This window comes from Hypanus sabinus, chromosome 7, assembly GCF_030144855.1.
Source record: "Hypanus sabinus isolate sHypSab1 chromosome 7, sHypSab1.hap1, whole genome shotgun sequence".
In the NCBI taxonomy this organism is placed as follows: Eukaryota; Metazoa; Chordata; class Chondrichthyes; order Myliobatiformes; family Dasyatidae; genus Hypanus; species Hypanus sabinus.
Genome location: NC_082712.1, coordinates 167,539,489 through 167,552,091, shown reverse-complemented (window position 1 = coordinate 167,552,091; position 12,603 = coordinate 167,539,489). Strand labels below are relative to the sequence as shown.

Below are 12,603 nucleotides of genomic sequence, written 5' to 3'. Positions count from 1 at the left end.
AACCCTACCCCACTATTTGTTCTGTTTGCACTATATATTTATTACAATTTATAGCATCTTATGAATTGTACCATACTGCTGCCACAAAAGTTTTTACGAGGTACATGATTGATAATGAACCTGATTCTGAACCCTGTTACGTCTTACCTTCTGATGTAAAATCTCCAACTTGAGCAGTTAAATATGAACACAAGAGATTCTGCAGATGCTGAAAATTTACAGTATCACATACTAAATGCTAGAGGAACTCAGCAGGTTGGGCAGCATCTATGGGAAAGAATAAACCGTTGACATTTTGAGTTCCTTCATCTGGACTGGAAAGGACGGGGGAAGAAGCCTGAATAAGGTGGGGCAAGAGGAAGGAGCACAAGCTGGAAGATGATATGTAAAGCCAGGGAGGAATGAAGTGAGAAGCTGGGAGCTGATAGGTCAAAAAGGTAAAAGGCTGAAGGAAGAGGAATCTGATAGGACAGCAGAGTGGACAATGGGAGAAAGGGGAGGAGGGGCATCAGAGAAAAGTGTTAGGCAGGTGAGGAGAAGAGGCAAGAGCGGAGTTAGAGTGGGGAATGGAAGAATAGAGAAAGGAGAGGGAGAAAAATCACTATGCTGGGGATTTACAACAGAAAGTAGAACACAAAATTTTTATCTCACTAGGTTTGGGATAAGGTATTAAACACCCTTTCTTCTTCAATGTACTTCCCATTCCAGCATGTAATAAATTCACACTAATACTTGAAGAGCAGTATGGTTTTCCAGGTGTCCTAGCTGATATTTAGCTCTCAACCAACACCACATATTAGATTATCTGAGTCATTTATCTCAGCTGTGAAACCCTGTCATGACCAGACTGTCATTTCTCTCCAACTGAGAATGAAATTCACAAGCAATATACCACAAAGCATTTCAAACATCGCCCATAAATTCACAGAAATCGACTTCCTTGTCTTTAAAATGACATGCGCTGGAATCTGTGTCACTTCAGTCCCTGAAGTGAGTGCAAGATATATAGCTGTTAGGGAAGGAACCCAGCATCGGGGGGGGGGGGGGGGGGGGGGTGGAGAGAGATCCTGACTCGATTGGAAAACCAGCACAGGAAAGAGATACAGAAGATATTGCTGTCCATACTCGCTCTCCAGTCTTTCAGGGAAGAAGAAAAAACACTAGCGAAAAACACAATGCAAGCAGATGTGGATCAGCCTTGCCTTTCCATCGAATGGTCCTGCTGTCAGAAAACAAGCCAGAACGTCACACACTTCAGACCTGTTAATTCATCACCATGTTAAAAGGTACAAATATTAACTGTTTGTGTTGTTGGATTAGTAGTGAAGTCACACAGAAGGCCCCTTCAGCATGAATATAAAGTACATCAATAAAATATATATTTTACTGAATCATAATCTGGTTTGTACAAAATAAACTTTGAAGCACTCCCCAAGACAAACTCTATTAGTGCTCTCTTTGTAAACTCTTTTCTCAAATGGCTTTGAGTAGAACACTGATTTCAACTTGACTGAGGCTGTATGCACACTCTGACATTCCCGTGATGCGATTTTATCAATCCTACAGTTACGGTGTCAACATGGCCAAGGGGAGTAGATCGTGGCAGCACCTGGAGGAGACAACTGCACCAACATGCATCCAAATGTAGTCAAGACTGCAATCTGTGACTCGGGTGATTGACTCTTGAAGTGAAGTCTACAGGGAAGTGTCAGCCCATGTTGGGAATCGATCCTTCACTCCGGCAAGCCCAGGCACGGTCACGATCAAGGAAAATGCAGAGCTCTGATACCAATCACAGAACCAGAACTGTTCAAACGACAGAAGGTCTAGTTTCAACTTTCAAAGGACTACATAATTTGCTCCGGATACAACCTAGCAAGTTGCAGTTGACATTAATTTATGCTCCCCACTTAAAAGTCACCTAATCTTGTTTACCTCCTCTTCCACGCTATCTGCAATCATATTCAGTTTGCAGCTCCGTAAGGTAGTTACCAGTCTCTCTACAGTGGCTTCTTGCCCTTTTACCTCTTGCCATTCCTGCAGTGTTTCCGAAATCAGAAGCTGCATGTTACGCGGATGCCTGTATTCAATTTCCTGAAGACGAGCCTCTTTGAATCCAAGCTTTCTCGCAAACATCCAAAAGTCTCTTCCGATGTTACCACAAATTACGTCAATTGCAACATTAACATCTGGAAAGTAAAGTGAATTCTTAAAGAGGCAAGGTAAAAGAAATCAGGATTTCAAATTTTAGTCAGCAGTATACCAAATAACTTGGGCTCCAGCAGCTGTCTGTGGCAATGAATTCCAGACTCCCAATCCTCTGGTTAAAGCAAATCCTCATCTCTGATCTAAAGGGACATACTTCTATCCTGAGGCTGTGCCCTCTGGTCCCAGGCTCACTCACTTTAATATCCAGGCCTTTCAATATTCTTGGTTTCAATGAGATGTCCCTGCTTTCTTCTAAACTCCAGTGGGTACAGGTCCAGAGAAATCAAACATATCTCAAGGGCCAGAAACCAGTGGAATTCATTGCCACAGACACAGCATTTGTGGAAAGAGACAGTTCACAGAGGTCTTGGTCTCAAAACGTTAACTTTTTCTTTTCTCAAAGCTGCTCGACTTACTGAGTCCTTGAAAAGAACTCCTGGAAATCTGAAACAAAACAGAAAATGTTGGAAATACTAAGTGGGTCAGGCCGCATTTATGGGGAAAGAAACAGCGTAAAGGTTTCAGATTAGATACCAGTACTCTTCATGTTTCCAGCCTTCTTGAGCTGAGTTTTTATTTCAGATTCTCAATTTTTGTAATTTTTATCTCGATGCCAACAACCCATCCAAAGATGGCACTGGTAGTTCAGAACTTCAATACTACATTCAACTGGTCACATTAATTAATCCAAGACTTTGTAGTTGGCCAAACACTAATAAATAGTTGGCATGAAAAGTTACCAGCATTTTCAGTTCAGATTCCCACCATCATCTTCTCTAATTTCTACAGTTTATCACAAGGGATTGGAACTGCACATTGCTTGAAAGTTCAAACCAGTTACTTATTCTGGCCATTGAACATTTGTTAAAGCAATCAACCAACTGCTTGAGGAATTACTACCTCACCCGGAAGGGCAGTTTTGTAAACCTACCCACACCCTTACACCAACCACCACTCCTACCATCCCGCAGAAGCTCCTATCCTCAGAAACCACACCGCCTCACAACAACATGCCATCCCTCCCCCAGAACCCACAACCACCTCCACAAGTTTCTCCCACCACCGAACACCCCAGATCTCCGCTTAATTACTCCCTGCACCGTTAACTTGTTTCACCTATCATCCACCAGCCTCTGGCTCATCCCGCCCTCTCCCTTCTGCTGCCATCTTCCCAACCCCACCCCAATCCCTCAATTCAGTCCTGAGCCGAAACATCGACCTTCCCAGATGCTGTTCAGCCTACCGAGTTCCTCAAACAGTTTAGTTTTGCTCCATTTTCCAATATATTTTTGGTCTCACACGCTTGTGAAAGACGCGCTCCGAGTTCCGGCACGGCTCCAAGATAGGAGGGCTACCTATTTACAACTTTAACTGCAGCGGTGCCGTCCCCTTCCAAAGTTGCTTCGAGCCGTCTTACCCGAGTTTCTCCCAACTTCGCACATCGATTGTTGGAGCGGCTCACCGCCCCGCTGGAAATCAGACAACTTTTTCTCCAGATCGGTTCTCTTGATGTTCTTCAGCAGCTGGCCCAGAAATTTGGTGTCTTCTTCGGAGAGCAAACTGAGTTCCTCCAGCACCTGGAACAGCTGGATGCCGCTCTCCAAACTTTCCATCCTTCTCTTGCCGATGTAATCCTTGCACAGAAACTTCAGTGTTTTCATATTCTCCCCGGTCAGGTTCTGGGAGATGTCACTGAGCAGCACCTTGAACCTCATGCCCTCGTTGGCCGCCATGGGGGCGGAATCTGCCACCGAAGACGCGAGTTAGGGACTGAGAATGCAAGTAGGTCTGAGGGGGGACCAGAACCGAAATTATAGCGGCCGTTCCCTCTTCCCGCCCGAAATGGCTGCCGCGATGCCGCCTTTCTTTTCCGGAAATTCCGGGTATCCGGACTCCAGATCGCCCTACCCCCTAGCGGCTGGGAGGTGGTATTGCGCCCACGGACCCCAGCCGGCGCCACGCCTGTGGAGGCGGAGTCGTTGGAGGTTTAAACTGGAGGTTGACAGGTTGTTCATTAATAAGGGCATCAAAGATTACAGGGATAAGGATGGGGTTGAGAGGGATATTAAGCCATTGATGAAATGGTGGAGCAGACTCGATTATTGGTCTAATTCTGTTTCTATGTCTAATGTGAAAGAGTAGAACTATTATAATAGAAGTGCTAAGTAGATCTGCAGAGAGTATTCAACAATGAGTGAGTCATCGTACTTTCTGAACCTTCAATGCAAATTGACCTAATGACACCAGACCAGAAGAAGGCGATGGAATTTGAATATTGAGCTCTCTAAGATATGGTCACCATTCCCATCTGAATACATTTTTTTTTACTCATCACACTACCCTTCCCAACATCCTATTTATTTGGTGAACCACCTATCACCTCCAATTACATCATTTCCACTCTCCTCTGCATCCATTATGTGACTATCACCCCCCCCCCCCCATCAATCACCTGCCAGCTCTTGGCCCACTCTTCCTTCAACTATCTTTCAGTCTATACCAAAGATATCAACTGTTCATTTCCTTGCATAGATGTTGCCCAATGCATTGAGTTCCTCCTGTACTTTGTACGTTGCTGTAATGAAATCAGGCCAACTAGTCTTAAAACTGAACTGGAGTTTTAAGTTATTAATTAATGTCTACTGAAGTCTACTTTTTAATTAATGTCTACCAAGAGGACTACAACCTTGTAAGGTTTGGAGGTTTGTGTGCCACAATGACCTATGTTGGCTGAAGTCAAGGCTAAAGTCAGAGTTTTGGCTCTTGGTAGGGTCACCTATGCCAAACAGATCAATCGGTTGAGGTCCGACTAAGAGTGGTCCACTGGTCCTCCAGGTTTGGGGTTTCAGCTCAGGGCTAACAACCCTGACTGGTCAAAAAAACTGATACGGAAACAGCAATGAAGAATCCTTCTGTATCTGAATGTGACGGTATTCCTGAGTCTCTACCCAGAACTTGCATGACTGACAATAGTGAAAACTGAACTAATGACACGATGACCACTAAAGCCCTAAGCACCATCAGGGATGAGAGGAGACTTGATAGAAATGTACAAGATGATAAGAGACGTAGAGACACTTTTATATCTCGATGGAAATGGCTATTGTGAGAGGGCATAATTTTAAGGAAAATGGAGGAAAGTATGGGTGGGTGGGATATCAGTAGTATTTTTTACACAGAGGGTGATGGGTGTATGGAATGCCCTACAAAGGGTGGTGGTAGAGCCAGGTACATTAGAGACACTAAAGAGACTCTAAGATAGGAACATAGATGAAAGAAAAAATAGAGGGTTATACTGTAGGGAAATGTCAGATTGATCTTGAAATAGGTTAAAGGGTCGGCATAACATCGTGAGCCAAAGGGCCTGACCTATGCTGTACTGATATAAAGTATATAGGATATGATGAAATAAATGATTTTCTACTCTTGGAGCCAAGAAGATGATCAATGAGATCCTATTTCACAGTCTTGTAAAGCATTTCAATTGACTCTGCAGTGCTGTACTATGTGAGTACTACCCCACTGGAGGTGCTAACTTTCCAATGAGAAATTAAACTGGACCCGATTCATGGCTCATAACTTAATGATCACTGTTCCAGTCACTGGGTGACCATTCCTCCAACATCACAGAAGATTAGGGAAGTGAAGGAAATAGTTCTTTCACCAGGCTAATCAATTTGTTGTTATATATATATATATAAAACGGAAGTTGTGGTCACAATTATCAAAAGATTCTGAACGTAAATGAGTCTTGTGAGTTAATAAAAATGTTGTGATATATCAGCTGTAAATTCCCCCAATCACAAACTATTCATAAAGATCTGCCTTGAAATAACTTAATTCTGACTTCTGTACATAAAGCTAATCAGCTACTTATTTTATACTGTGAATTAACTGCTTTAGTGAGCTGCACTGTTGATTATTTTGTCTGCTGATTGTTGACTAATTGAAATAATTGAACTGCCTCTTGCAGTTACCTCTGATGTTAAAATTGGAGCTGCTGATTCATTACTTTGCAATCTGATTATTAATGATTAAGAAAGTTCCGAGTAAATTTTGTTATCCGAGTACGTATATGTGACCATATACAGCCCTGAGATTCATTTTCCTGTGGGCATACTCAGCAACAGAATCAATGAAAGATCAAGTAGAGTGCAGAAGGCTCCAAACTGTGCAAGTAAATAAACAGCAATAAGTTATGAGAACATTATATAACAAGATAAAGAATACTTTAAGTGAGATTATTGGAACATTTCAATGGATGGGCAAGTGAGTGTAGTTGTTCCCTTTTTGTTCAAGAGCCTGATGGTTGTGGGGTAGCAACTGTTCTTGAACCTGGTGGTAGGAGTCCTGAGGCTCCTGTACCTTCTACCTGATGGCAGCAGTGAGAAAAGAGGATAGCCCAGGTGGTGAGGATCTCTGATGATGGATGCTGCTTTCTTATGACAGCGTTTCATATAGATGTGCTCAATGGTTGGAGGGCTTTACCCATGATATATTGGGCCAAATCCACTATCTTTTTTAGGATTTTCCATTCAAAGGGCATTGGTGTTTCCCTACCAGACCATGATGCAAGCTAGTCAATACACTCTCAATCACACATCTATAGAAGTTTGTCAACGTTCTTGATGGCATTCCAAATCTTCATTGACTCTTAAGGAAATAGATGCACTGCTGTGCTTTCTTGGCAAAATTGCATTTACATGCTGGATCTAGGACAGGACCCCTGAAATAGTAATACCTAGGAATTTAAAGTTGTTGACCCTTTCCACCTCTGATCCTTTGATGAGGACTGGCTCATGGACCTCTGCTTTCCCTCTCCTTAAGCCTACAATCAGTTCTTTGGTCTTGCTGACATTGAGTGAGAGGTTGTTGTTATTACACCACTCAGCTGGTTTTTAAAATCTCCCTCCTGTATGTTGAATCGTAAAGATTAATGGCGCACAACAGTGGTGTCATCAGCAAACTTGAATATATTTACTAAATATGTTATATATTATGTAAATCAGTATGGAGTTATTGCACATGTAATGCAGGCTGGTCAATGAAATAAAGTTGGCTGCTAACTGCAGAAGTCTGGAATAAACATAGAAACATAGAAAACATACAGCCAAATCAGGCCCTTTGGCCCAAAGTTGTGCTGAATATGTCCCTACCTTAGAAATTACTAGGCTTACTAGCCCTCTATTTATCTAATCTCCATGTACCTATCCAAAAGTCTCTTAAAAGACCCTATTGTTTCCACCTCCACCACCGTTGCCAGCAGCCCATTCCATGCACTCATCACTCTGAGTAAAAAGCTTACCCCTGACATCTCCTCTGTACCTACTCCCCAGCACCTTAAACCTGTGTCCTCTTGTGGCAACCATTTCAGCCCTGGGAAAAAGCCTCTGACTATCCACACGATCAATGCCTCATCATCTTATACATAGATGGGTTGTCTTATCTTACACAGTGCCTTTGGGTGGTGTATGATTTGTTTTCACTCCAGTTTACTGGAATCTGAGTTGGCTAATCATGAACATAAGATTCTGTCAATTCAGAGTGACACACCTGCTCACAAAATGTTGGAAGAACTCAGAAGATCAGGCAGCATCTATGAGAGGAATAAACAGTCAACGTATCAGGCCAAGATGCTCCATCAAGATATTAGTAGTACTCCAGAGCACCCTTTCTCAAGCACAGTGTCAGTTAGCCCAATTTCCTGATGGTGCAAAAGAGACAATTTCTCCCACTGCGCACAGTTGTGCTAAGCAAGGAGATCAATATGATGACTTCCTTTGCACTGTAAAGATTCTATGATTCACAATAAGCTCAAAGGTAAAAAGGTCAGCTGTTCAGAAGGTAGCAATACAACACCTGGCTGGGGTGACTGATGGGTCAGTAGACTCCTGAACAGATAGGGCAGGAGGTAGCTGATAGGGCAGACAGGTGGGTAGATTGAGGCTCCTTCTGCCCTTTCTATTGGAGTTCTATATGTTTGTGTTGCAAGGTCAAAGTCATAGAGAATTACAGCCCGAACACAGACCCTATGACCCTTTGCACCCATGTTGACCACCAATCTAATCCCAATTTCCTATGTTCTGCCCATATCCCTGTAAACCCTGCTCTTGTCCTTCCATTTATCTATCTAAGTACTTCTTAAATGGACTTGAGGTTCTGGAGACCATTTAGAATGCTGTTCCACCATGTTAAGCGGTTGTGGCTCCTGAGCTAGTATAGCTAACTTCATTCACCTCAACTCTGAACTGATTCCACAACCTATAGACTTACTTTCAAGGACTCTACAATTCAAGTTCTTAGTATGATTTATTTATTTATTATTATTTTTCTATTTGCACAGTTTCTCTTAAACACATTGTTTGTCAGTCTTTGAGTGTAGTTTTTCATTGATTCTATTGTATTTATTTGTCATACTGCAATTGCCTACAAGCAAATGTATCTCAGGGTAGTAAACCAGGTATTTATAAGGGTACCAGGGCTTCCAGTAAGGTGGTGGTGTACTCAAGCACAACAGTCACGCTGGGTGTACCAAAGGTGTAATTGTTCCTCCTTTATGACTCTGCTGGTCATCAAGAACATCATGTACTGCAGGTCTGAACCACTAGTGAGCTGCAGGATAGCGATTCTGTTTACAAATAACAAGGAGGTGAAAGCTTATTGGATGTGGATGGCAAAGTCAAGCGAGGTTATGATTAGATCACTCATAGTTAGGTGACCTTCTCTTGTCTCTAATTTGTATGTTTGAATGCTTCTGGACGTAGTGTTAAAATGGTTAATGATTTTTCAATCTTTACCATAAACATACTTTGTAGGTAGTTAACCCTCCTGGTCTTGAGATTAAAATTTCACTGTTAATTGCAGCTGCGCATTTATTAATCCAGTCTTGCAAACGGTTTTTAAAATCTCCAGCAGATGGTGGAGATGCCTAAGGAATGTCAAAGCCATTTTTAGTTCAACTCTGATGTACTTGGCAAGGACAACGGCTGCTTTGTTAGAGATTCCTATTGGGTTTTCCTCATCAAAACACTGTAAGCTCTAGAGCTGATTTTTGGCTGATCCTAGGGTTCTGCTTCATAAAATGAATGCTGAAGATGCCAGCAATCATAATATAGATTAGTTTTCTTCCCCTTAAGGCAAAATTGCCTCTAGCTCCAGCAGTCTACAGCAGCTAGCTGCCTAGCATTAGTTTATCAAGTTGTACTTGGTGAAGGTTACTTAAGGCCAGTAGATTCTACACAATACTTGTTCTGTTTAATTTATAGAGACACACAGGAGACTGCAGATGCTGGAATCTGGAGGACTGATAGTCCACTGGAGAAACTCAAGTCTAGCAACATCAGTGGGGGTGGTGAAGGAACTGTTGATGTGTCTCACTGAGATTCTACATCAGCCTTGACACAAAGTTTTGACCTGAAATGTTAACAATTCCTGTTGGCTTGAAATAGTCAGGCCATTCTCCTCTAACTTTTCTCAGGAACAAAGTGTTTCTGGTCTCAGAACAGCCACTCACTGGATGTTTTTTGTTTGTCACAATATTCTCTGTACACCTTACAGCAGGGGTTCCCAACCTGCATTTCATGGGCCCCTTGGTTAATGGTTGGTTGGGGAACAGTTCTGGAGTCTGTTGTGTGTGAAAACCCTAGCAGATCAGCAGTTTCTGAGATATTCAAACCTTCTTGTCTGGCATTAACAATCATTCCATGGTCAAAGTCACTTGGATCACATTTAGACCATAAGACAAAGGAGCAGAAGTCGGCCATTTGGCCCATCGAGTCTGCTCTGCCATTTTCTCATGAGCTGATCCATTCTCTAATTTAGTCCCACTTCCCCGCCTTCTCACCATAACCTTTGATGCCCTGGCTACTCAGATACTTATCAATCTCTGCCTTAAGTACACCCAATGACTTAACCTCCACTGCTGCCCGTGGCAACAAATTCCACAGATTCACTACCCTCTGACTATAAAAAATTTCTTCACATCTCTGTTCTGAATGGGCAATCCTTAAGTCATGCCCTCTTGTACTAGACTCCCCACCTTGGGAAACAACTTTGCCTCATCCACTCTGTCTGTGCCTTTCAACATTCGAAATGCTTCTATGAGGTCCCCCCTTATTCTTCTAAACTCCAAGGAGTACAGTCCAAGAGCAGTTAAAACATTCCTCATATGTTAACCTTCTCATTCCCGGAACCATTCTAGTGAATCTTCTCTGAAGAATTGACATTTCTTCCTTATTTTGATGTTTGGTTTGAACAACAGCTGAACCGTTTGACCATGTCTGTATGTTTTTATGTTTTGAGTTGCTGCCACATGATTGGCTGATTATATACTTGCATATATGAGCAGGTGTATGCTGGTTACGCTGAGCCTCACGCAAGCAAGGAATTTCATTGCACCCTGGTGTGTAAGACAATAAACTACACCAAAGTGTGATGGAACCTACCTCTTTCTGTGCAATTGTTCCACTCCATTGAAATGAGTCTGTTCCAGGTACATTCTGGCAAATTCCAGCGCATCCTTTGGAAAATTACAGGAATTGCCAGTTCTGTTGACATATTCTCAAGCTACAACACAGTTAGAAAATCAATAATGAGAATGCATTGAAAATCAACCCATGTTTTCTGACAAATTGAAGAAGGCAGTGCTGGCAACTTCTCAGGAAAATTTCAGCAATGATTCCAAATTTGTAGGTGACTCAATTAGTAGCACTTTTATCTCTGACCAAGAAGATTACAGGTTCAAATCCCAATAATAAGACTTTAGCTTAAAAGTCTAAGCTGATATCCCAATATAGTAATAATAAAGGTGCCATTTTTATCCCATTTAGATAGCTATGAGGAGGAATTTTTTTATGCAGAGGGTGGTGAATCTATGGAATTCATTGCCAAAGATGGCTGTGGAGGCCAAGTCATTAGGTATATTTAAAGCGGAGGTTGATACATTCTTGATTAATAAGGGAGTGAGGTTGAGAGGGATGATAAATCAGCCATGGCGGAACAGACTCGAAGGGCCAAATGGCCTGATACTGATCCCATGTGTTATGGCCGTACAGTCTAATTGACATACTTTCTGGCCTTGTTGAGAGACTCCTGGTTTGATGTATGCTGTTCTATGTGTTGTTCACATGCTTTTTGCTATTTGTGCATTTTTTTCTTTTTTCACATTGGGTGTTTGATGTTTTCTTGAATGGGTTCCATGGTGCCTCTTTGTTTTGGGCTGTCCGTGGGAGGACAAATCTCAGAACTATATTCTGTATACATACCGTACTTCGATAATAAATGTACTCTGAATTTTTTTTTCTACGTATTCTGTGGCGGTATTTCTGAAAAAGTGCAAGGTATTGTTAACCTCAGTGCTTTATCCAATGTAAATCCATTATGAAGTCAGATATTCTGGTCAATAGTACTGTGAGCAACTTGGTCGCTGTGTTCCCCATGTTACTGCAGAGACAGCATAAGAGACCTCAGAGTAACACACACATAACGCTGGGGGAGCTCTGCAGGTCTGGCCACATCTATGGAAAGGAAAACAGAATCGACATTTCGAGCTGATACACTTTTCATTCCTTTCCATAGCTGTTGTCTGACCTGCTGAGTTCCTCCAGCATTTTGCATGTGTTACTCAGGATTTCTAGCATCTGCTGAATCTCCTCTCTGGATAAGACTCTTCATTAATTTTAAGGCATCTTGAGATGACATAAAAGTTGCTATAACAATTCCAGCCTTTCTTTCTAGAACAAAAGAAAGAATCTCGGGGAAGGTTGTTAGTGGAGGGAAGGAACATTTGATTGCTGCTTACTGACTAAACAAAGTGCAAGTTTTCTTTTTGGTTGATGCACATCTCTTAATGTGTTTGTAGCTATGTTCATTTCAGATGCTACTTAATAGCATCTACCCAGCCTGGATTCGTGTCAGTCGGTGGTGAGATCCTTGGACGATCGGTATGGGAGTGTTATCCACTCTTTGCAACTATCAGGTTCTTTCTACTTCAGTCCTTCACCTCTTCTATTTCAGCTTCTCACTTCATCCCCCTCCCCCACCCTCCCCCCACCCTCCCCACTTACTTCACCTATCACCTGCCATCTCCAATGGGATCCCACCACCAACCACATCTTTCCCTCCCAAACAAGATAAAACCTGCAGATGCTTGAAATCCAAGCAATACACTCAAAATGCTGGAGGCACTCAGCAGAACAGGCAGCATCTGTGGAAAAGAGTACAGTCAACGTTTCGGGCCGAGACCCTTCATCAGAGTGATCTAGATGCTGCCTGACCTACTGAATTCTTCCAGCATTTTTTGTGTGTTGCTCACATCTTTCCCTCTCCCCACTTTCCTCTTTCTGTAGGGATTGCTCCCTACGCAACTCCTTTGTCTATTCAACCCTCCGCACTGAT

At 42.4% G+C, this 12,603-nt stretch overlaps 1 protein-coding gene across 1 annotated transcript; it reads right to left on the bottom strand.

Annotated features, from left to right (window-relative positions):
- Positions 1 to 1,357: 1,357 nt before the first annotated feature.
- On the bottom strand, positions 1,358 to 4,070 carry fadd (Fas (tnfrsf6)-associated via death domain). The gene is made up of 2 exons (XM_059973986.1): positions 3,626 to 4,070; positions 1,358 to 2,189 (listed from the first exon to the last, which is right to left on the bottom strand). The coding sequence occupies exons 1-2, from the start codon at positions 3,939 to 3,941 to the stop codon at positions 1,918 to 1,920; spliced, it is 588 nt and encodes a 195-aa protein (XP_059829969.1). The 5' UTR covers positions 3,942 to 4,070; the 3' UTR covers positions 1,358 to 1,917.
- Positions 4,071 to 12,603: the final 8,533 nt, after the last annotated feature.